Here is a 24,641-nt window from a genome sequence, read left to right on the forward strand (position 1 = left end):
TTGAACAACTTAACTCTAACTCAAACTACCACCATAATCATCAGTCACCACATAACTAGTTCTCCAAGGAAACTAACCATATAGCTGCTACCAAAAACTGCTAGCGCGCCTGATCCTTAGTAAGTAAACTTACAAGGGGACGCATACAGGCCGATGAACCTTTTGGATCGCATGGAGTATCCTTGCCATGTAGTGACCAATATATATCAATAACTAATACACAATCAATAACCACTGAGGAAAACATTAATTATAGTCAACATTCATGAATAACCACAACTCAATATACGTTTTAACACATTTTATTTCCCTATTAGTTACAATTCTAATGTAATAAGGTTTACTCAAACTGTATTTTAATCATCTTGGAATTAAGTCCATTAGTGACCAGTCATTGCATTAACGTATAGTAATGAAAATTAATTTATGTTAGAAAAACCATAGAAATTAACTGAAAAAGCAAAGGTTAAATGGACATTATAGTTAGGAAATAGAATTTTAAAAAAAGCATAGAAATTCGCTTAAAGACAAGGGGGACAGGGACGCTATAGTGAGGCTCACATTTTAAATGTACAAACCCATAGAAATTCACCAGTTATAGTTAGAGTTATCTCAAGTAACTATAACTCATGCCCTGAGGTAACTATAACTCATGCCCCCACCAGGCACTGCTAATTATCCCACAAATTACGGCATTTATGACATCTTTGATAATGTCACTGATAATATCACTGTAATGTTGGCTGTAAAATTTTTGAGGAAAAAACTGTGCATGGCGGGGGCACGAGTTATAGTTACCTTAGGGCACGAGTGATAGTTACTTGAGATAACTTTAACAATAAAAGTGAATTTCTATGATTTCGTAAATATAAAATGTGAGCCTAAGTATAACGTCCTTGTAATCATTCTTTTTTATAAGTGAATATGTATATACATATACACACATTCAGTGAGAAAATGAAAAGTTAAACTGACCTTATAATTAGGTCAAATTTAACTGATTCACATGTTATAGCTATCTCATGTAACTGTATCTCATACTCTAAAGTAACTATAACTCCAGCCCCCACTGTGCACAGTGTTGTTTTCAAAGTTCAGTGATGTTATAAATTATGTCATAGAAGTTGTCATGAGTGAAGTACTACGTGACGGGGAGGTCCCAAAACATGTTTTACCCAGTATGGGTTTCTTTTGAAACATTGGAAACGTGGTCTTAGCTATAACTACCCAGTGTTATACATGTTTTGCCCCAAGTGGTTTAATATTTAGACTTTAGTCATCAATTAATGAGTCACTTGTAATGGCCTGATGTATGGGTGTTTTCATGGCAAACATTCAATGTTATTTTGTTTGAAGTATTTTATTGCTAGGTTTAGGGCCCTGGATTTATGATGGTGCAAAGAGCTCAAACCTCACTCATTCAGGCCTTTTGTAATTGCTTTCTCTTAATAATTAGCATGGAGCCAAGGCTAACACATCAACATTTGTCTTCTGCCCCCACTATCCCACATATAAGACATAGACTCCTATGCATCCATTTATAATGAGCTTTATTCATCTACACAGCTCAAGCACAAGCGCTGCAATCAGACTGGTTGGGTTTGGGGCACCCATCACATTCCTCCCAATTAAAGGTTGAACATGATTACATAATTCGACATGAAAATGGGCGCAGTGGAAAATTCCAAGTCATGGTCTACACTTGGCTGCCTGAGATATGGATGACACAGAAGAAAAGAACAGGGGATCTCAGGTCAGTCACATAGACGCTTCACAGCATTCTTTCATAGCAACATCTCAGAGATTGCCAATGACTGCAAGATGGAACAATGGTCTGTCAATTGTGAATTAGGTGACATTCAAAAGCTTAATGCACATGTGAGACTAATTACACCTCAACCCTGATGGATATTCAGAGGAACCAAAGTCACTGATCCCATGAGTTGTAGTCTTCCTATGGTTAGGTAGGCAGGATGCAATGGGTCTGTGATAGAGAGAGCCGGTGAAATCAGCGCATACTTGCAGATCCCACCCCTCATCATGGCAGTGTTTAAAGTTAGAGCAAGAACTGTCTGTCTCAAGCATAACCATCTTTCACTACCCACCACCACCCATGAAGTGACTCTTGTAGACTCAACAAAATCCTTCTTCAATGACCACGTTGGAAGGCATTGTGTACACAGCAGCATCCTCCTTCAGGCTACTTTACCAAATCAGCCTTTAGTTTCCGGCTCATAGATTCCACCGCTTTAATCATTCTGTTAACATTTAGGCAAATGAAATGAGTCAATATTAAACTGGTCAACCAAATGTTAAATTCATGCATATTTTGATGTACCCAGTGGATGAAAGTGGTTATACTCCCATTAGTAGTGAACGGTCCCACTGAAGATGCCAGAGTAGAAGGCCTGCGCAAAATGTCAGATGGTATGATAGTAAACACAAATTGAACAGTAAAGATGTCATGTGGCCAATGAAAATCGTATATAGCATATTGATAATGTTAGATGAGTCACTGGAAATTCCAGGTGGTCTAGAAACAATATCCAGATATATTTCAGATATTAGGCAGTTTACTGGAGATATTAGATGAAATTTCTCAACAAAGATGTCTAATCCCCAAGGGAGTTTGTCATATAGCATTCTGGTTATATCAGCTACTGACAAGAAAAATAGGATGGCCTAATAGAGGTATCAGATGATGTACAGAAGATATCAGCTTAATGAATATATGTAAAATCAGAGAAGTGTGATGGACTAGAGATTTAAGATGGTCTGGTCATGTTTACATGTATGTACACTGAGAAGTCCGATGGCCATGACATGAAGTAGGATGGCCCACCTGAAATGTCAGTGGCTGTAGTATTGTAGCCAGTGGCATCAGGAAATACCTCATAGTCTGCCATAAAACGGAGTCAATCAATCAATCAATCAATCAATCAGGGTCTAATCACCCGATCGGGTCTCAAGGCGCTTGGGGGGGCGGGTACTGCAGCTCATTGTGCTGGTTGGCTGGTTCAGTCAAATAGCCAGGTCTTGAGGTCCTCCCTGAATGAAGGCAGAGAGGGAGATTGCCTGAGATGAAAATGAAGAGACTTCCAGGTCTTAGCGGTGAGGTAGGAGAAGGATCTTCCTCCAGTTGTGGTCTTGCAGATCCATGGGTTGGTGGTCAGCTGAGTGGAACGGAGTTGTCTAGTGGGTGTGTAGAAGGCAAGGCAGTAATTGAGGTAGGCAGGTCCGATGTTCTAGAGGGCCTTGAAGGCATACATGAGGAGCTTGACAGTGATTATTTTGTTGTTCAGGAGCCAGTGCAGGTATCTCAGGTGCTCAGAAATTTGGGTGAAGTGAGGGATGTCCAAGATGAGTCTGGCAGTGGTGTTCCTGGACTGTTTGCATCTTCTTTTGGAGCCTCTGGATGGTGTCTGCATAGAGTGCATTGCCATAGTTGAGCTTACTGGTGATGAGCTCCTGGGTGACTGTTCTTCTGGGTTTGACGGAGATCCACTTGAAGAACCTTTGGAATCAGCGGAGCATGTAGAAGCAGGAGGACGAGACAGTGTTGACTTGGTGTTTCATAGAAAACGAGGAGTCGAGGGTGATGGTGAGGTTACATGCATGGTCAGTCAGTGTGGGGGTGGTCCGAGTGCTGCAGGCCGCCAGGAGTAGTCCCAGGTGAAGGGGGTCATGCCCAGAATGAGGACTTCTGTCTTGTCAGAGTTGAGCTTGAGGCAGCTGTCTTTCATACAGGTGGCAACTGCCTTCATCCCGTTGTGGAAGTTGGCCTTCACAACAGTAGGTTCATTGGTGAGGGAGAGGATCTGCTGAGTGTTGTCAGCATAGGAGACAATGTTGAGTCCATGGTTTCTGACGATGCCTTCTAGAGGGGCCATGTAGATGCTGAAGAGGGTGGAGGGAGGGAGGAGCCTTGGGGGGCGCCACAGCCGATCTCTGTAGGTTTGGATGTTAACGGTGGGAGTCTGACTCTCTGGGTTTGGCCGGTAATGAAGGAAGGTGAGGATCCACTCCAGGGCTTTTCCACAGATGCCGGCATCATAAAGTCTTGCACAGAGGGTGTGGTGGAAGACACTGTTGAAGGCGGCCGAAAGTTTCAGGAGGATGAATGCTGCAGTTTCACTTCAATCCAGGAGATTGAGGATGTCATCTGTTGCTGCGAGGAGAGCAGTTTCAGTGCTGTGGTTGCTTCTGAAGGCGGACTGGGAGGAGTCCAGGATGTGGTTGGTCTCAAATTCAGTGAGTTGGGCGTTGATGGCTTTATCAATATATTTGGCTGGAAATGGGAGGAGAGACTTGGGTCTGCAATTCTTGAGGTCCATCAGCTCTGCAGAGGTTTTTTTCAGTAGCAGGTTGATCTCTACGTGTTTCCAGTTTTCAGGGAAGGTGATGGTCTCAATGGAGCAGTTGATAGTGTGGCAGAGCTTGGGTGTGAAGGTGTCGCTGGTTTGGCAGGAGATGTGCCGGGGCAGGGGTCAAAGGACAGTCTTCGTGATCCGTAGAGTGTCATCAGTGGTGAGGGTGACCCAGTTGGCCACGGTCAGCTGTGATCCAGAAACTTTTGGTGCAGTGGCTGTGGCGGGGCTGATAGAGATCTTGCAAAGGAAAAAGGTGGCGAGGTTGTCGCAGAGGGCTTGTGATGGGGGAATGTCTGTGGTGTCAGTGCTGGGTTTTGTTTATTCTTTGATCATGGTGAATAGTTCTTTGCTGTTGTGTGCTTTGGCTTTGATTTGGTCTTGTTTGGCAGTGTTCTTCGCGGCTCTGATGAAGCAGTGTTTTGATGTGATGGCAGTTTTGAAGGCTGCGTGGTCTGCCAGGGTCATGCTGCACCTCCATCTTCTTTAGAGTCATCTACAGGTGCATCTGGACTCTTGGAGGGTGGAAGAGAACCAGCTGGCTTCTTGGTGGACTGTTTGCTGGAGTGTTTCTTGAGGGGGACCGGGGTGTTGGCACAGTCTTGGATCAATCGATGGAGGAGGCGTGCAGATGTGGTGGCGTCGGAGGAGGATGATGGTGCTGTGCTGCAGAGGGTGATGCAGAGTTGGTATACGGTGACCTTGTTCCAGCTTTTGTGCAGGTGGCAGAGGGTGTGGTGGCGGCGGGTGGGTTGGTGAAGAAGTAGACATTGTGGTGGTTGGTCCATAGGAGTTCAAAGGAGTGTCTGACGGAGATGTTGCTGATGGCGGCGAAGATAGGGTCGAGCATCTGTCGCATAAGTCCAATGGGGCAGTGACCAGTTGTTTGAGTCTGATGCTGGTGAGATTCTCCAGTAGGGATGAAATGTTGGGGTTGCTGAGGTTGTCCAGGTGAAAATTAAGGTCGCCGAGAAGGATGTAATCTGTTGAGGCCAGGGCAAGATGTGCAATGTAGTTGACAATGGATTTGCTGAAGGGGGAGTGGGGTTTGGGGGAGTCTGTAAATGAGGGTGCTACATAGGGTGGTGTTTGGGTTGGTCTGAATCTGGAAGTGGAGGTGCTCCATGCCAGGTGCATGGTCATCGGTGCTGGTTGTGAGGCGGAGGGTGTACTTGTGTGTGATGGTTATGCCTCCTCTTGGTCGGTTGGTGTGGTCCTTGTGGATGATCTTGTAGCCGTTGGGGTGGCAGTTTTGAAGTCCGGTGCAGAGGTGGGGTTTAGCCAGGTCTCCGTGAGGAATGTGACATCTGGAGTGGTGGAGTCAAGCAGATCCCAGATCTCCATTGCATGTTTCTTGGGGGAGTGTGTGTTGATCAGGCTGCATCTGAGGTGGTTGTGTCCGGTCCTTGGGGGCATTGTGTTTGGTGAGGCTGGTGTGCGGTGGCAGGGGAAGGTGTAGTTGTAGTAGGCAAAGGGTTCTTAGGTGACACTCGCTGATGCCTATTGGCAGGTGGTGTTTAGTCATGAATGGAGGAAGCGGGTGTTGTAGCGGTGAGGGGTGCAGGAGCCAGGGTCCCTGGCGCTGTGCGCTGTCCAGGCGTGGATGGGCGTAGATGGGCTTGCCTTTGGCGTGCTTTGGCACGGCCACACAGCTGCCATCATTAAGTAGTGGTGAGGAGGTAGGAGGTGCTAGTCATTTGGAAAATGGGAGGCGAGAAGCAGAATTGGGCGGGGAGGGCCTCAGGGGCAGGCAGTGGCAAGGTCATGAAGCGCAATGGTAAAGCGAAGGGGGCACAGATAAATACAAATAAGGGAAATACAGGAGAAAAAAGAACACAAGGAGAAATAGAGTAAAAATATAAACACAGGAAAAATAACAGAAAGACAGTAAAAATGGAGACAGAGACAGCCAATACTCACCACTGGACCACCAGGGATTAGGCGCAGGAGGAAGCCTGTGGGTGGCCGTGGGCCGCGAACCCTACAAGTAGAGTGCAGGGGAGCACACAGCTGCAAGGTGGAGCTGTGTGGCGGGGGAGCAATGCATGCTGACAAGGTCAGTGAGGTCTGCTCGTTCACCGCACAGCGGCTGCCATTAAGTAGTGGTGGGGAGGTGGGAGGTGCTGGTCAGCTGGGAGGTGGGAAGCAGTGCTGGGAGGGGGCTGATGGGGCAGGTAGTGGCAAGGTTGGGAAGCGCAAAAGGGAAGCGAAGGGGCACAGAGAAATACAGATAAATACAGGAGAAAGCACACAAGGAGAAATACAGTAAAAATATAAACACAGGATATATAACAGAAAGACTGGAAAAATGTGGACAGAGACAGACAATACTCACCACTGGACCACTAGGGATAAGGTGCAGGGCCTTCAACCCTACAACTAGAGCACAGATGGGCATACACCTACCAGGTGGAGCTGCGTGGCGGGGGAGCAAAGCACACTGACAAGGCCAGTGAGGTTGCTGTTCACCGCGCAGCGATTGCTATTAAGTAAATGTGGGGATGTGGAAGGTGCTGGTCAGCTGGGAGGTGGGAAGCAGTGCTGGGAGGTACCTGGGCTACAGGGGCAGCCAGCCACAACGGTGAGAAGCACAATGGGGAAGTGAAGGGACAAATACAGATAAGAAAAATATAGGAGAAAAAAGCACGGAAAGAGAAATACAGTAAAAATATAAATACATGAAAAGTACCAGAAAGACAGGAAAAATGGAGACAGATACAGACAATACTCACCATTGGATCGCCAGGCATGAGGCGCAGGCAGGAGCCTGCAGGTGGATGCGGGCCTCAATTTTACAACAAGAGCGCAGGGGGCACACAGTTACCAGGTAGAGCTGCATGGTGGGGGAGCAATTTACACTGGCAAAGTTCAGTGAGGTCACTCCTTCACCGTGCAGCGGGCACCATTAAGTAGTGGTGGGGAGTTTGGAGGTGCTGGTCAGCTGGGAGGCGGGAGGTGGGAAGCAGTGCTGGGAGGGGGCGGGCTGCTGGGGCAGGCAGTGGCCAGGGTGGAAAGTGCAACAGGGAAGCAAAGGGGCACAGAGAAATACAGATACGGGAAATACAGGAGAAAAAAGCACAGAAATGGAAATACAGGAAAAATATAAACAGGAAAAATAACAGAAAGACAGAAACAGTGACAAACAATACTCACCACTGGGTCACCAGGGATAAGGCGCATGCAGGAGCCTGTGCGCCGAGGTGTGCCTCGAACCCTCCAACTAGAGGGGGGCACACAGCTACCAGGTGGAGCTGTGTAGCAGAGGAACAATGAACACTGACAAGGTGAGTTAAATGCTTCTAGAACAACATCTACCTGCCATGTTTCCGGTGTGTTTGATAGGTGATATAACATAAGAGAGAGAAAATGCTATAAATACAGCACACACCTCCCCCTGGGAAAAGAGTACACAATTAATGCTCTATTCAGATGCCAACCACACTAAGGACTTGCCTGATAAGTTATGTTGATCACGCTGAGCCGTTTTTCCTGTTCAGTTACCAGCTCAAAAGAAGTTGTTTGCAAAACAAAGGCTAAGTCCTTGCTGCTGGGGGATGCGAATGACCGCCACAGTTCATAGTCACTGTTTGATATGTGGTACAACGATTACTTTGGCAAACAGGGTGGAAATGCAGGAATAGTAGAGCTTAAATAATATGCCTTCTCTTACAGAAGGCTATATGTAGTGTGCGCTCTAAGTAGATTATCTTCAAAATACTATTTCGAGGGTGGATAAATGAAATCTATGTGGTCAATAATTTTCTTGCGATCTCCCTTTAAAAGTTCAGAGTGTGTGGCTGTGCAACATGGCGTCTAAATGAAAGTCAGGCGTTTATATGAGCAGAAACACCAGGTGGCCAGCCTCAAAGTTTCTGGATGGTATCTCAGTGCACATATTTTTACCTATTAAGAGCATATTCCTCCTTGTGTATTCTGAACCAAGAAAACCTAGGTGAGGGAACACCAGTACCGTTAAAATTGAACAGAGCAGAATTCCATCCATCTCATATATGGGGCCTGAAGTCAGAAGGCAGCGGTATTCTTGACACTTTGTATAGTTTCCTGCATAAAGAAGGACTGCAGCCTTCAAGTGGTGGGTGTGCCTGCCGCCTGCTGTGGACAAAGGCATAAAAGCATTGCTTGACCAGTAATGTAGCTCATTGTACATGAAGCAGAATGAAAGCTATGCAGACATCCCAAGCGAAACTTATAACCCCCAGTCCATTTCCTAAAACCCAATATCTTCAATCGAAGAAGCAGGTTCAGCTTGTTTCCTATCAGCAATAGCACTACTGCAGGTGCCTGGTTAATCACTCAGCGCCATGGCGGGTTTGCACATTACATGCCGGTGTGCACTGAGCCTTAACCGTAGAGTATAAGAAGTGTGTTCCTGGTAAGAGATACATGAGAGAACAAGCACCAGGTGTGGAGCATCCTTTGACGGAATAGGACCTGACATCCAACCCTGCAAAAAAGAACAGAAGAGCATTTACTCGCACCTCAGTGCAACACAATTTCCTGTTATGACTTTAATCAATGTGGAACCTATAGTTCTTGTGATCTAACTCTACAATGGGTCATCTCATTAGAATAGCTGTATTAATATATGTCACTTAAGGCCAGAAGGATTTACGACTGGAGATTTCAAATGTTACATTTACATGCAAAAGGCCACAGCTGGAATTAAAACTAGCACCTATTCAGGTTTCAAAACCTGGGTCTGATTTAGAGGTTGTGTAGAAGAAATACTGACTTCAGTTAAAGCACATTTTGTACACAGGGCATGCTGCTCGAGGACAATTTACCCCATCTCTGGTGTACATGCCAGTCAGAGCCAGAGACACATGGAAAAGCTAGAAGATAACTTTATAAGAATGAAGGATAAGTGTGAATTGGCATACTCCATTCTTCTATCAGTACAAAAACAAACATAAGCAAGAGACTTTCCCTGGAAAGTCCAGGACCCAACAATCTGCAACAAAGACAAAGACTTTGCCTGCAACATTGTTTCTCCGGCTCCTTCCAGCTTCTGCAACATTTTGCCGGTCATGCATCCTCTGAGGACAGCCCTTCTTCAGTCTGCACAGGAAAGAAGAATGAATCTCCCTTGCAGTGAAGGAGTCACTCCCCTGCATCTGCAGGCACCAACAGAAACTACGACTGGCTGCATGGATCCCCTTTCCTGCTGAGCTGCGTGGATCCTGCAACACGGGTGGTGGTCACACGGTCCTTTCTACCAGCTGTCCAACTTTGGCGGAGGTAAGCCCTTGCCTTCCTATGCAGGACAGTACCCCCATGTACCATGTCATTTGCAGGTGCTAAGGACTGTTGGCACTTCTTCCAAGGGGTCCTCAGTCTTCGTGTAGCTCCAGCCACCAGCACTCCTTCCTGCGACGCACAGCTCCCTGAGTGACTCTCCTGCAGTGTGGGATCCTTCTTCGTAGTGCTGCATGGGCTCCTTTTGTACCTTCTGTGTCCCCTTCCGGTGGGGGACTCCTGTGCATGCTGCCTATGCTTCTGTGGGCTCTCTGCAACGCTAAGGGCTCCCTCTGACTCCCCTCCTGGGCCTTGCTGGTCCCCAGCAGCACCACTTTCCACCAAACGCATGTTTTGCCTGTGCCAAGGCGTGTTGGTGGAATCCAGACTGGAATCTTCCTTCCATTGTGGGGCATCACCTGCATCCTCCAGGAACTTGACTCTGACCCCAGGGCTGCAGTGCTGACTTCTCTTCTGCAATCCTCAGGTTGGTGGGTAGGGGCTCCTGCCCCCATTGGACTCACCTGTGTCTTCTGGACTTGGTCCCCTCTTTCCACAGGTCTTCCTCTTCAGGAACCCACCATTGGTTTCTTGCAGTCATCTTTGAGTTTTGCTTTTCTCTTCTTTTCTTCTAAGTGGGTGTTCTGGGGAAATTCTAGTAATTCACTCCTGTTTTCCTGGTTATAGGGGGGTGTTGTGGTATTTACCTTTGTGCTTTCCTGGTACCCCCAGCGACCCTCTACACACTCCACTTACTGGGTGGGGGTGACACTCTTGCATTCCATTCTTTTAGTATATGGTTTGTGCCTCCCCCTAGGCCCACTATTCTATATTGTGTTTTACACTATTGGCACGGTTTTCTAACTATTCTTATGCGTACTTCTGACAACTAGTGTATATAACTTGTGTATTACTTACCTCCTAAGGGAGTATTGCCTCTATAGTAATTTTTGTGTTGTGTTACCATAATAAAGTTCCTTTATTTTTGTAACACTGAGTGTATTATTTCATGTGTGTAAGTACTGTGTTACTGTAGTGGTATTGCATAAGCTTTGCCTGTCTCTTAGATAACTCTTACCTGCTCCTCCACAGCTACCTCTAGAGAGCCTGGCTTCTAGACACTGCCTACATTTCACTGATAGGTGATACCTGGACCTGGTATAAGGTGTAAGTACCTTAGGTACCCACCATACACCAGGCCAGATTCCTACAAGTAGCATACAGTGGAATAGCATACAAAGTAATAGCATACAGTGGAGTGGTGTACAGTGTGGTGGACTGGCCTAGAGCCGAATAGCACAGAGTTGAGTGGGGTAGAGTGTAGTTGGAATAGCTGGAAGCTGGAAGCTGTAGCTGGAATAGTATGTAGTGGAGTGGCATAGAGTGGTCTGGGTACAGTCGAGTAGTGTAGAGTGGAGTGATGTACGGTGGAATGGCATAGAGTGGAATAGCATACAATGGAGTGGTGTAGAGTGGAGTGACATACAGTAAAAGGCATAGACTGAAATAGCATAGAGTGGAATAGTATATAGTGGAGTGACCTACAGTGGAGTGGCATAGAGTAAAGTGAAATAGAGTGGAAAAGCATAGACTGGAGTGGCGTAGAGTGGACTTGTGTACAGTAGAAAAGCATAGGCTGGGGTAGCGTAATGTGGGGCAATGTACAATAGTGTGGTGTAGACAGGAGTGCTGTAGAGTTACTCATAGAGAGGTGACATAGAGTGGCATGGGGAAAGTAGAGTGGTGTAGAGTAGAGTGGTATAAAATTGACTGGTGTACAGTGGAACAGCAAGTAGTAGAGTAGCATAGAGTGGAGTGGCATAGAGTGGAATGGCGTAGGTTGGAATAGTGTAGAGTGGAGTGCTGTACAGTGGAGTTGCGTTCAGTGGAAGATCAGAAAGTAAATTGGCGTACAATGTAGTGTTTTACAGGGAATGACATAGGCTTGAGCAGTGTAGAGTGAAGCCGAGTACAGTGGAATAGTGTACAGTAGAGTCTGTACAGTTTATTGGCATGTGGTGAGGGTGGTAGAGTATGCTGGTGTACAGTGGAATAGCGTACAGTGGAGTGGCATAGAGTGGACTGGCATAGAGTGGAGTGAGGTACAGAGTAATGGCGTACAGTGAAATGGAGTAGAATGGAGTGGCTTAGAGTTGACTGGCATGGAGTGGAGTGAGGTACATTGTAGTGGTGTATGGCGAAATGGTGTGGAGTGAATTTGAGTGAAGTTGTGTACAGCTGAGTGGCATGCAGTTGCATAGGGTACACTGAGGTGAGGTAGAGTAATGTGGTGTAAAGTGGAATAACGTATAGTGGATAGGCTAGAGTGAGTGATATACGCTTGAATAGTATACACTGGAGTGAGGTACAGTGTAGTGGCTACAGTGTAATGCCATAGACTGGACTGGCTTACAGGGGAGTGGAGTAGAGTAGAATGGCATACAGTGGAGTGGTGTGGAGTAGAGGTAGAATGAAGTGGTGTACAGTGGATTTACATATTCTCTCTGTGGATTGCACAATAGATACTAGGTACATATAGGCAAGGCAAATATGTCAATCAGGAGTAAGCCAATTTAACCAAGCTCAAAGAGGAAGCATAGACACTTTATTCCTGTTCAGTGGAGTTCAAAAACCTGCAAAAATAGGGTCCAGAAAAAAAGGAAAACAATCTGGTGCAGATAAGGTGGATTCAGTATATAGTTCATCTTTACTGTTTCCCAGCTATGTTTTCACTTTACAAGTACTACTATATGCTGCCATCTATCCAATGCAAACCTGATCATAAAAGACAAATCCAATCAGAAGCCACTTGGAGGAAGGATGATCTATGTGATAGGTACACACCTCAAACTTATTAAATTCAGACAGGAGCAATCACTATAATCTGAAATCTTCCAAACAAAATCTGAAGACAAACCTTTTGTACAAAGCATTACCATCTCATTTTGATTCCACAGCAAATAGGTCCCTCCAAAGGAATGTGGAATTAATAAAAAATCAATATCTACCACTCCAAGGGCCAGATGTATTAAACTTTTTTGGATTCGCAAACGGTGCGAATCGCAAAATTCGGCCGTTTGCAAATGCAAAAATGCCTTTCACGATGTATGAAAGGCATTCGCTGTGCCATTTTAAGGAATCGCAAAAATAGCGATTCCTTAAATTTGCGACCCCATTTAGAGAATCGCAAATTGCGACTGTCTAAATAGGAAATCGCAACTAGGAAATTCCTATTTGCGATTTCCAAAGCACATGTATCAAGCATTTCCTAAATGTGAATTGGGCATTTTGGAAATGCAAATACCACAAACTCAAGTTTAGCGGTAAGCATGTGCAATTTTTAAAAATGCATTACAAAAGCATTTTTAAAAATGACATGTAGCGCACACATGCCCATAGGGCATGTGTGTGCTTCACATGTCTGCAAATATTTTTTTGGGGTGCATCAGAGGGGCCCATAGGCCCCCAGCTCCCTAGGGTTTGCATTATCTAATTTGCGAATTACTAACTGGAATTCGCAAAAATTGAGATAAGCAAAACCATTTGCACCTGCCCATACGGATGAATGGAGTTGCATTCTCTAATTGCAATTCGATAATAGTGTTTGCGAATTTTAAGAAATCACTATTACCGACTTGCAATTTTGATACATATCATTTTGCATTTCTTAAATAGCGATTTCTTAAAATTCACTATTTAAGAAATACAAACCGGGACCTTAATACATCTGGCCCCAAATGGCTTAATGTCACAAGCCAAGACTTTACAAAAATATTTAAATAAATAAAACCTATAGAAGAGTGAGAGAAAGTACTGATGATTACAGTGGTATACGTACATCCACACCTGTTCCAATGAGGATGTGACACATACCATTAGTAACAAATATTTACATTGTAGGCAAGTGAGGTTTTATTTTCAATCTCGCCAGTGATAGCTCTCACAATCGACAAGGTAGCCAACATTAATAATAGAAACAATAGATGGGCAATGTGAAATATATCAATTATGTTTACTGAGACTCCGTGAAGTGTAATTGTTTACAGTAAGACATGTGTAGTGCAGCAATGTAAAGCCACACTTGCTCTACACAATCTTGATTTGCCCCATGTTCCCCACTAATCTACAGTACTCTGATGCTTCTTGGCTAGGTGTGTCCTATAAAAATCCCAATGCATAAACAGACCAAGTGGAGTAAGTTCTAATTCTGGAAGGAGATCTTCTCATGGAACTTCCCCCACCACACTATCATTACAGGATGATGGAGAATATTCCACCTCCAGATATCTCTCAAGTTTAACACTTTCTCCATAGACGACATTTTGTTGCCACCCAACTCTAAACCTAGGCAATTGTTTAAAATGTATCAGAGTCTCTGCAGTCTACTTGCTTAATACACCTCAATTCTTCAATTTTTTTTCAAAGAAATAGAATTTTGGCACCAGACAAGACATAAAATGGACACTGCTAATAACATAATGTTGTCTATCCTAAAGCATTTTAATGGCCATTCCCCTAGCTGGGCACCGAAACATCACAGGAGCCACAATCAAAACAAGAAAAAAAAAAATATATGACCTATGCACTTACCTGACCAATCGGCTTTCCCACGTACATTCATGCACTCGGTCTGCCGTCCTACACATTTGATTACTTTATCAGTTGTACATTCCTTGACGGAGCCTTCGATGAAGCAGTCAGGGCACTCATATCCATTGTAGGTCAAGTTTATAGGAGGAACTAAAACACACAGAAGGAAAGAACTAAACACCTGCACTTTCACAGATAACTAACAAAGGGCCTGATTATGAGTACAGAGGTCTGTAGGACCGCCGTACATGGGTGGTGGTCCTACTGCTGCATCCTTGGAGTTAGACCGCCACAAGACTTCAGCCACCGACAGCATTGTCGAACCTGATGTGTTGGCAGCGGTGCAAGCCGTGGTCAAGCACAGAGGTGCCAATGTCGGCAGCGCTGTGCTGATCACAACTTGCCTTTCTGCCGACCTTTCCATGGCAGGGATCCAGCCATGAAAAGGCCAGCAGAACGGTGGAGATGGGGCCACAGGGGGGCAGGCTAGAGGGGGGCTCCTGCAGTGCCTGTGCACATGTCAGAGGCAGTGTAGAGGACCCCCTGTCAGCACACTCAGAATGTGCACTGCCTGCCATGGCGAAAGTGCACATTCTGAGTGTGACGGCAGCATTGACAGTGAGGTGGCATTGGCCTCGGCTCTCCCTGAGAGCCAAAGCCAGTGCCACCACACTATTTCCGCTGGTAGGCTGTTGGAGGCTGGCTCTCTATAGATTGTATGAAAATGACGTGCACTGTGCAGAGAGCTCAAGTAACCCCACTTTGGTATCCAGAGGTAAACATCAAGCCACCCAATGCTCTGTTGTTATGGTAGTGTGTGTGAGCATTTAGGCTATTCCAGGTGTCATTCTAAGCATTTGTTGTACTCACAGTATCAATAAATGTGGACACACTCTCGGAAGAATAACTCTGGACCAATTTACAAAAATACTTCAGACTTTTAAAGAAGTTTTAAGACCAAGATCATCAATATACAGAAAGTACTTATTTAGTTATGATTTTTAAAGTCTAGAAAATGTTCTGTTTTTCTGTGCAATTATGCACCATAGGAATCAATGGTAACAACTTTAAAAATACATATAAAATCAGTCAATGTTCTCACAAGTGTCGCCTTCTGTTTTTAGGTCGAGTCGTGAACAGGTTCAGTGGTCCAGCAGGAGAAGTTCAGGCAGTTCCCTGTTCGAGCGGGAACAGCAGCTGAAGGTCTTGGAGCTAGCACACAAAGGAGAAGGGGGCTACTTGAAAACACAGTGCACAGGGGGACTTAAACGTAAGTCCGCCAGGCCCTCCTTAAGGGTGGAGGTCACAAGGGCTTGGGACTTCTAGAGCACAGCTGGTTGGTCAGTGCAGGGGACAGAGAAGCCCGGTTTAGTGCAGAGAGGTCAGCCAGGCGTCATGCATCTTGGTGACCTCGTGGTCAAGGGCAGGCAGCTTTGAGGGTGGATTGCAAGTCAGCAGGGCCACTCAGGGGGTGGATCTCAGGTGTCTTGAAGTCCCTCAACTGGTGCTTGCTCCAGTGTTTTTGGAAGTCTGGAATGGACTCTTCTTCTGGGTGTCTGACGTGGAGTGTTTGGTACACCAGATAGTGGTACACCACAGCCCTAGAAAGTCCTAGTGCCACCAAACCTGGCATGGTGGCAGGTCTTCTCCTCCAGATCTGTTGTATAAATTTTAGCTGGGCTACTGGGTCCTAATCGTTGGTCAGCAGCAGGTCAGTAAGCCAGACTGCAAGGGTTCCTTGCCTGCAGGGTGCAGGAGAGTGATACCTTCACTCAGAGGGAGGATCTTTGGTGATTTTTTTAAAGGCTGGAGTTGCTCTGGGGTTCTGTAGAATCTTTCAGGTTTCCAGGTGACACCACAGTGCTGATGATCAAGTCCTTGGAGCGGCAGGCAGGGTTTGGCACTTTTTTCTTTGTGAAGCAGGACTTCAGTTTTTGTGTTCATCAAATCTAAAGTTCTTGGTCTAGGGATGCTTTCTACATACTCTATCTAGGGGCATTAGGAGGAGTACTTGGTAGTGGCCAATGGGCCACCTACCTTAGGGTGGCTACACCCACTAACCGACCACATCCCTGACCCTAATTTGGCTTTTTCTCCTACCATCCAAGATGGAGGAAAATTAAATCGAGTGGTCACCTCACCTGCCACACCTGAGGGGTAGTGAGGCTGAGGGTGTCCACTCCTCCCATTCTTGCTAAGTTTCCCACTGGTTTTCCAGCCTAATGTGGGGGTAGAACCATCGGGCTGCCTTCTGCTGCTGGCAGCAGAGGCGGGGTCAGATTTCAAAGGTGGCAAAGCCTTAAGCTAACTACTGTAAAGGGTGCCTGCCTGGGGAAGGAAGTATGACTTCTCCGCCCAGGAAAGGCTTTGTCTTCTGGCACCTGAGAGCAAAGGCTCTCCCCCCAGGGGTCCAGAATGGTGTCCAGTCATGGCAGGCTGGTTAGGACCAGTCAGAAACTATGCCAGGGCTATTAGGATTTGCAGGGGGCACCTCGAATGTGCTCTCTGGGCACATTTTATAATAAAACCCACACTGGCATGAATGTGAATTTATTATTCTGAGTTGTTTGATGCCAAACAACCCAGGGTTCAGCAAGGCCATCATGTAGCTGGGGAACTCGTAATGACCAGTGTCCAGCACATGCATTTGCTATGGCTTCCCCGTACATGTACTATGTGTAAGAATTGGCAAAGACACATTAGGGGCATATTTGCTCATGCACACATATGCCCTCCCATGCATTATTGTACACCCTTCCTTAGGGCTGCAAGGCCTGCTAGAGGGTGACTTACATGTAGTGCATGCAGTGTTACTGGACATGGCACTCTTGGGTGAGTTCCATGTTCAGTATGCAACTTTTAAATACACCTTGTCATCCACTCGCAATGGCAGTCTATATGAGGCTGGTGTGGGGCCTCTCAAAATGGCACAATTTGTCCCTTCCACCACAAGAACAATCCTGTCTGTGATGTAGGCTCCCTTGCACTATGGTTCCCAAGAAAAGTGGGGAACTCTATTTCCACTCTAAATACAAAAAGGGTTTTTTGCTAACATTTTGCCTGGAAGTTGACATGGCACATTGTGATACAAAGCACTGCATTGATTTACTTACCAATAAACAGGCACTAAGGTAAAACACAAATTGCACAGTTTCATCTGAGTGCCTTCATAAACCTTATTAAATCTAGTCCCCAGTAAGGGTAAACAAGAGTAGGATTAACTTTAGAGGGGGTTTCCAGGGTGGGAATGGGTATGCAAAAAAGGGTTATGACTATATACACACATGTACTGTGAGTATTTCTTGAATACTGCGCGTCCATCTCTATAACACAGCCATTTGCTGTCCATAACGCTTATTTATGTTGATGTTAAATATAGCATAAAACAAGATCTTCACAGGTGCTTTGCACAATTCTAAAATTCCACTTATCCTGATTCTGGGAAATAGGATGCAGTATTTGGAATCATAATTTGTATGCACTCAAATGAATTCAGATGCACATACTCTTTCTTTGAAGCATTGCCTAGTTACATCCACTTGGACTTAACAAAACATTTTTAACTATTATTGTAACAGTTGATTATTAAATAAAAGACTAATGACTTGACCCTGTAAAACAGTATGGGAATGAGACTCTCTATACATTGTGGAGTGACTTACAGATTTGCACTTCTCAAACATTCTTTTATTTCGGACCCCTGTCTCATTTTTAGGTGCGGCCTAGAGACAGCTTTGGCTGCCTTGCCAGCTCCTGTTTTCCCAAACATAAAACATAATAATAGAAAGTTTTACTGCCGGAAAATGGGTTTTGGACCAGCCCTCTTCAGTCATTGTTCAGACTGAGTGTCAGGCACATGTTGGGCCAGTCCACACATCAATACACATAGAAGGAGGAAATAGTACTACTTAATGACTTTGCTGCCAATCCTTGGTTCAGCCCTGTGGACAGCCATTTGCGTTATGGATGTCATGTACTATGAGTAATGGCATTTTGCCTGATTAATCTCTTACTTCATATTCAAATTAGTATGGCCTCAAAAAAAAATGTTTAGGGGCCGAGCGCGCGCAAGTGCGCTAGCCCCTGTTGTAATCTCTTTGTGGGCTTTTAACCATGCCCACGTCACGCCCATGAGTTTGGTTGGTTTGTGGGCTTGCTTTTTAAAATTAGCTTGATTTCGTTAGTGGAAGGCATGCAAACGTCATGCCTTTTCTGGTGTTTAGCCCTCCTCCAGCACACCGGTAAAGTACTGAAAATTTGCTAGGCTCCATATTTTCCATATGGTTTCTGGACTACTTTGTCTTTTTAGTTCGTAGGCAGCGTGATCTCGCTGGGCAATAGTCAAGTGGCTTTGAATGACATCGCCCCTGTTACATGGATAATTGCACTTTTGTCGCTATGTTTCACTGCGAGCGAACTTCAGTTTCCTTTTGTGTGTCTGCTTTGTGCTCATGACGGCTGTCGGCTCGCCTATGTGAAACTGATTTACTTTTTATTTTCGGTTTATAGACTCCAGTTAGGAGTTTACAACGCTAATAGCTCTAACTCGTTTACTGCATGAAATCTCTAGTCTTTAGTTTTTAACAATATCGTGCTTTCTAAAATTACAGAAATGAAAACATGTTCAAGGTAACTACTGCCAAACGCTTTGCTGATATCAAAGAATATATGCTGCAAAGTGAACAGTCATTAAGAAACAGTGGTGGAACGATGCAATAAGTCTGTTGTAATAACTGTTCTTTGCAGCTCACTAATGATTCATGAATAAAATTAGTATAAGAGCACCTGGGAATTTCTTGCATCATTCCCTAGATTAAATATTTGATTAAGAGCGAATGTAGCAGCTCTGTGTTTGGTAGAACAGAGTAGAAAGGTTACTGTACTTTGTTTGGTGCATGATAGCACCATCCATGATGAGCTTTCATTAAATAAACTACTGAGCTCCTCTTGAAAGCACCAGTAGAGCATCAAAGTACTCTCTGCCCAGTATTGCTCATCTGCCCTGGGGATCAATAGCATTCATTAATATTAGGGCCATTAATCCTCATTATTACCTTCGGCCACGGCTGCTCGATACGTTCTATGACCCGTACTGCTCATACTGCCTGGACTAAATAATAAACGTATTATTGTTGGGCTCCTACCGTTGTTTACTGCCTTAAATCAGAATCATCGACATATTCTGGATCAGTGCTTAATTTGAGCAAGAGTTTGCAGGTGGAGAGCACCGGCACTTATTTATCTGCTTGAAGACAGTGAAAAACACACAAACAGGAAAGGCAACAAAGACAGAAAGGCTGTCGTAAAGGGACAAAGCAGGAAACTGGAAGAGTGAGCTAAAGAGGCAAGGAATGTCTGTTAGTGGATTAAAGAGGTTTGAGGTGGATTTTGGAGTATGCATCCTTGGTATTCTGTACATGCACGTTTAATTGCACAGGCCGTGTTTTTCAGAGCAGAGTTTTTTGCACCAGCATGCTTTCCTTACATATTAAGCATTGTTCCGTATCAAATATTCCTCCTTTTGTTTAGGATCAATACAATTTTTTACTATTCGGGGCAAATAATGCTCATCACTACTGGAGCCCAGATCTGTGCAATGCATCCTAAAACTGGTACTATGCATGCTGCGTGGTATCAATTGTGCTCATTGTTGTTCATGATTTTAATGGTGGTTAATGCCTGACACAATGTTATCATTGAAGTCTGTGGCCATACTGTGCATACTGCACACTATCATTGTCTGGGACCAGAGGGATGTTATATTTTACACATTTAATCCTGGTGCAAACATAATTCAATTCTCTGAAATAGCTAGAGCTTATCAAATTATGTGTAAACATCAGGGCTTTTTAATCACTTGAGTAGTCTTCTCAAATAAATTTAATGATGTGCTGGTCAATTTCTATAATGCTCTTTGGGATTCTGGGTGTCAAATTGAGGTGCTTTTCTCTGTGATGCTGAAATTGAAGTGTAGACTGGAGGGTTTTGGGTTGGCTTTTTATGCTGTGGTGGCAGGGGACTTTAATGCCAAATTAGGGAGCTACAGAACTAAGAGGAACCCATTTGAACAGGATCACAAGACAAGGTCAGTAGAGGGGACTCATGATGTGAGGGTATGGGCGTTGATTAAAGGCTTAAGGGGTCTTGGCCTCCTAAACTTCTGCGACCTGGGAATGGTGAGCTCACATGAGGTTCCCACTTTTGTTGGTAGTGGGGCTGAAACCACAATCAACTACATTTTTGTGTCCCCTCCCTTAAAGAATATGGTCGTGGAAGGTGAAGTAGTAGTGTAGCATTTTAGTGATCGTAACTCCCTCAGAATTTCTTTTAATTTCCCTGAGAAAATGTGGAACTTGGTGTGGGGTGGGCCAGTCTTGGTGAGACCTAAAGACCGGGGTAGACGTCTCGGCTGGAAACAAGTTAATATTCAGCAATTAACAGAGAGGGTAGTGGCTAAAAACTTTAATATATTTTTAGGAACACTCCTGGCTGATTCTCTGAGCCCAGGGGAAGTCATGGTTGCTATATCCATATTGAATAGAGCCTTTAAAGAAGGCATGACTACAGCTGTCCAGCGCCTGTGCAAGCTTCAGGGGGTTTGGTTTACTAAGCCCTGTTATAAGGCCAAACAATCTCTAAGGAAGGCTTTGAAGGGTAAACCGAGAGATATAACCTTAGTAAGAGATGCGACGGCCCATTATAAATCTGTCCTGAGGGACAGAAAGCAACAGCTTAAGAAGCAGGCTTGGGAGGAGCTGGAAAGGGCCACTCTATCTAAGAACCCCGGCCTGTTCTGGAAGGTGGTCAATAAGGGCTCTATTGAAACAGAAACTTCTGACGGCTTGGGTTGCAATATTACCCCTGAGATGTGGGTGGGCCACTTTTGTGTATTTTTTTCTGGGTGCCCTATAGGAGACCCAAGGGGTGATCAGCAGGGACACTCCCCAGATCTAGATAGTAGGTTTAACCTAGAAGAGGTCAAGGAGGCGCTGCACCGCAGTGCGAGTCACAAAGCCCCGGGTCCCAATACTATGCCAATGGACTTATACAAACATTGTCCACAGATGTGGGCACCAATTTTGCTCACTGTTCTCAATGCAGCGGTGAGTGTGGGAATCCCTGCTACATGTTATGTCCCCCTGTACAAAAAGGGCAATCGCAATGATCCGAAGTCGCATCGCCCGATTTCACTGCTTGACTCCTCAGAATTTTTTTGGGTCGGATTATTCTAGGTCGCATTGAGGATTGGATTACTGACAACTCAATCTTGTGTAGGGCTCAGTATGGCTTCAGGGAAGGGTTAGGTACCCTAGAGCAGTGTTTAAATCTGCTTATGTTGATTGGCAAGTATACACAGGCCACAAGGGGCCCCTGTACCTTGCTTTCATGGACCTAAGCTGCGCCTTTGATAAGGTAAATCGTAGTAAGCTCTGGGATAGGCTTACCCAGATTGGCATGGATCCTCTCATTGTGGAGCTGCTTCGCTATCTCCACTCAGGTACCAATGCTAATATGAGGGTTGGGCAGCATGGTGAAAGTACAGAGTTGTTTGAACTAAATAGGGGAGGGCGACAGAGGTGTGTTCTGGCCCCTACCCTTTTTCTGCTGTACACAAATGGGTTGTTTCATTTTTTAGCTTAGAGATGTAAGGACGCTCCTAAAATCAATGACAAGAGTATTCCTGTATTGATATACGCGGAAGATGCTGTTCTTATGGCCCGTATCTTGAACGGTCTACCGTGAGGCAGTTAAAGCATTCGAAAGTTTCATGACATCGTTAGACTTGGAGATAAATTGCAGCAAATCTCATTTTATGGTCTATGATAAACCTCTAAGTAAGGTGGGCATTTTAAAATTAGATTGGAAAGGTGCAGGATTTTCCCTATCTTGGAGTGATTTTTGATGATAAGGGTACATGGAAACCCTGTATTGCCAAGAGAGGGAGGCTTTTTAACTCTACTGTAGGTGCCACGTTTGAATTTGCTGCCAGGGTTGGTAACAAACCTATAAAGCCCCTGCTCAAGGTATACAGGCATAAATGCCTTCCAGTTCTGTTGTATGGGGCCCCCCTCTGGGGTTATATAGAAAATAGGACCCCTGTGACTGAGGAAAACCGTTTTTGTAGAAGGCTATTAGGGGTGGGTCAAAACACTTCTGGGTTTTGTTTGCACCTTGAGTTGGATTTGGACTTTATAGAAGACACCATTAAATTAGCTCCTGTTTTATTGTGGATTTCAATATGGACGAATGAATCTGCGCCCCTAAACAGGGAAAACCTGCGTGATTGTTTGCGATGCGATCACTCTAAGGAAATTCCCTGGCTGGCTTATGTAAAAAATGTTGTTAATGCTTTGGGGCGTCCAGATATCTTTGGTGCTCCAGAGTGTTTATTCAGAGTGGACAAAAAGTGGGAAAAGGAGAATTTTCTAAAAATGGCAATGGCCAAGAGGGAGGAGACAGAGCTAAAGAAGAAATCAGTGAGGGACTTTATTATAATTAAGATGGGGTGGGCCCAGACACCTATCTCTTGGAGGTCAAAAATGTATGGGAAAGGACTCTCATCACGCGTTTCCGTTTGGGGGTGATCAGAACTAATCTGTGTTTCCCGTTAGGGCAGTTTGATCAGAACACCATAACACTGTGTCCGTGTGATGGTGTTTCCCCGCAGACTGTAATGCACTTTACTATGTTTTGTGAGCCATATGCACCTTTTAGGAAACAATATCTAGTCCCCCTTTTGAGGGACAGGCGTTTTGTGCAATACCATCCAGCTTTTTTGTGGTTATGTATGACTTCAGAGGCAATGGTGTGGCGAGGGATTTGTTCTTTTCTAAAGGGAGCAATAACTTGGCAGAATAGTGTAAATTTTTAATCATGGTGTAGTGTCTACACAAATTTTTGTTGTAAGCAGGGTACCATCAATTTTGAGTTTTAAAATGTTGTCATATTTGGGGGTTGCAAGGTTTTAGAGATTGTGAAGTGTTGTGTATTTATATGTTTTTATGATTGGCAACTTTTTCTAAATAGCATAATAGCGATTTAAATTTTTAACCTGTCAAATGTGTCTAACAACCGGGAAAAAGCCTTATTGTTAAAATTCGGAGATGGCACTAGCTGTGTTGTGCTATTTTGGGTTATGGGATCCTTGAAGGGTGAAGGGTGCTGTGATAATGTGTCTTCCCAATCCTTCTGTACTTTGTGGTATTTTGTAAGCTGTACAAATCTTTTAGAGTTGAATATTTATTGCCTCTTTTTAAAACTCAAAGTTTTAAACAATGTAGAGCTGTTTTTCGATTTTAAAAATTGTTACTTAGCACCGATGTCTGCATTAAAATGGGTAGTTTTCTTAAAGCAGTTGTGTATTGTCAAAAGTTTTTATTTTTAGATCATTTTTCTGTATTTATTATTGTTCACCCTTAAAGTATTTCCTATGTGTCTTTTATAAATTGTGTATATTTTCTATTATGATTGTCTTCGACATTCGAATAAAGAAATGTAATCGAATCGAAGAAGCATCCTAAAACTGGTACTATGCATGCTGCATGGTATCAATCGTGCTCATTGTTGTTCAGGACTTTTAATGGTGGTTAATGCCTGACACGATGTTATCATTGAAGTCTGTGGCCATACTGTGCATACTGCACATTATCATTGTCTGGGACCGGAGGGATGTTATATTTTGCGAATTTAATCCTGGTGCAGTCATATACTCAGTGAAAATTAGGCAACATGGCATTATGAAGAAATTTATTTTGTGAAATGTGTGTTCTTTGTGGGTATTGGAGTTGTCACTCCCTGAAATGCTATGGTGATGTCACTTCTTCTAATTTTATTAAATGTGCAAATCAGTGCTAATTCTAATGAATTAAGAAAACTCGAGGGCTCTGAATTTGCCTTTGTGATCGGGGGTTCATTTTACTGATGTCCTTAGAGTTCTTGCATTCTTCTCGCTTGATACCACATCCGACCCCTTTCTGGACCAGAAAGGTATACTCCGAGCGAACTTCTGTTTCCTGATGTTTACTGTTTAGAGACCTGCGAGTATCGGTACAATAGCGCGTTAGTCCCCCAACCACCCCACAGTAAATGTAAATAGAAATGTTTATTTTGCACGGCCTGTGACGTCCACACAGTCGTTTTTATGTGAAACTGTTTTACTTTTTGTAGGAAGTTGGCTCTGTATCTACTATTTCAAAGAAAGAAATAGCATGCACAGAGTCCAAGAGTTCCCCTTAGAGGTAAGATAGTGGCAAAAAGAGATAATCTTAATGCTCTATTTTGTGGTAGTGTGGTCGAGCAGTAGGCTTATCAGAGGGTAGTGTTAAGCATTTGTTGTACACACAGGCAATAAATGAGGAACACACACTCAAAGACAATTTCAGGCCAATTGGTTTTTATATAGAAAAATATATTTTCTTAGTTTATTTT

General features: G+C 44.4%; 1 protein-coding gene across 1 annotated transcript in view; it reads right to left on the reverse strand.

Moving 5' to 3' along the window:
* Positions 1 to 286: 286 nt before the first annotated feature.
* Positions 287 to 24,641, reverse strand: part of LOC138246592 (phospholipase A2 inhibitor and Ly6/PLAUR domain-containing protein-like) — a 50,129-nt gene continuing 25,774 nt past the window's right edge. The window contains exons 4-5 of the mRNA XM_069201289.1: positions 14,214 to 14,363; positions 287 to 8,832 (exon numbers count right to left, since the gene is read on the reverse strand). Coding sequence (XP_069057390.1) covers positions 8,678 to 8,832; positions 14,214 to 14,363 — 305 coding nt within the window. The 3' untranslated portion in view covers positions 287 to 8,677. The remainder of the gene's footprint in view (positions 8,833 to 14,213; positions 14,364 to 24,641) is intronic.

The sequence above is a fragment of the Pleurodeles waltl genome, chromosome 7 (assembly GCF_031143425.1).
Source record: "Pleurodeles waltl isolate 20211129_DDA chromosome 7, aPleWal1.hap1.20221129, whole genome shotgun sequence".
In the NCBI taxonomy this organism is placed as follows: domain Eukaryota; kingdom Metazoa; phylum Chordata; class Amphibia; order Caudata; family Salamandridae; genus Pleurodeles; species Pleurodeles waltl.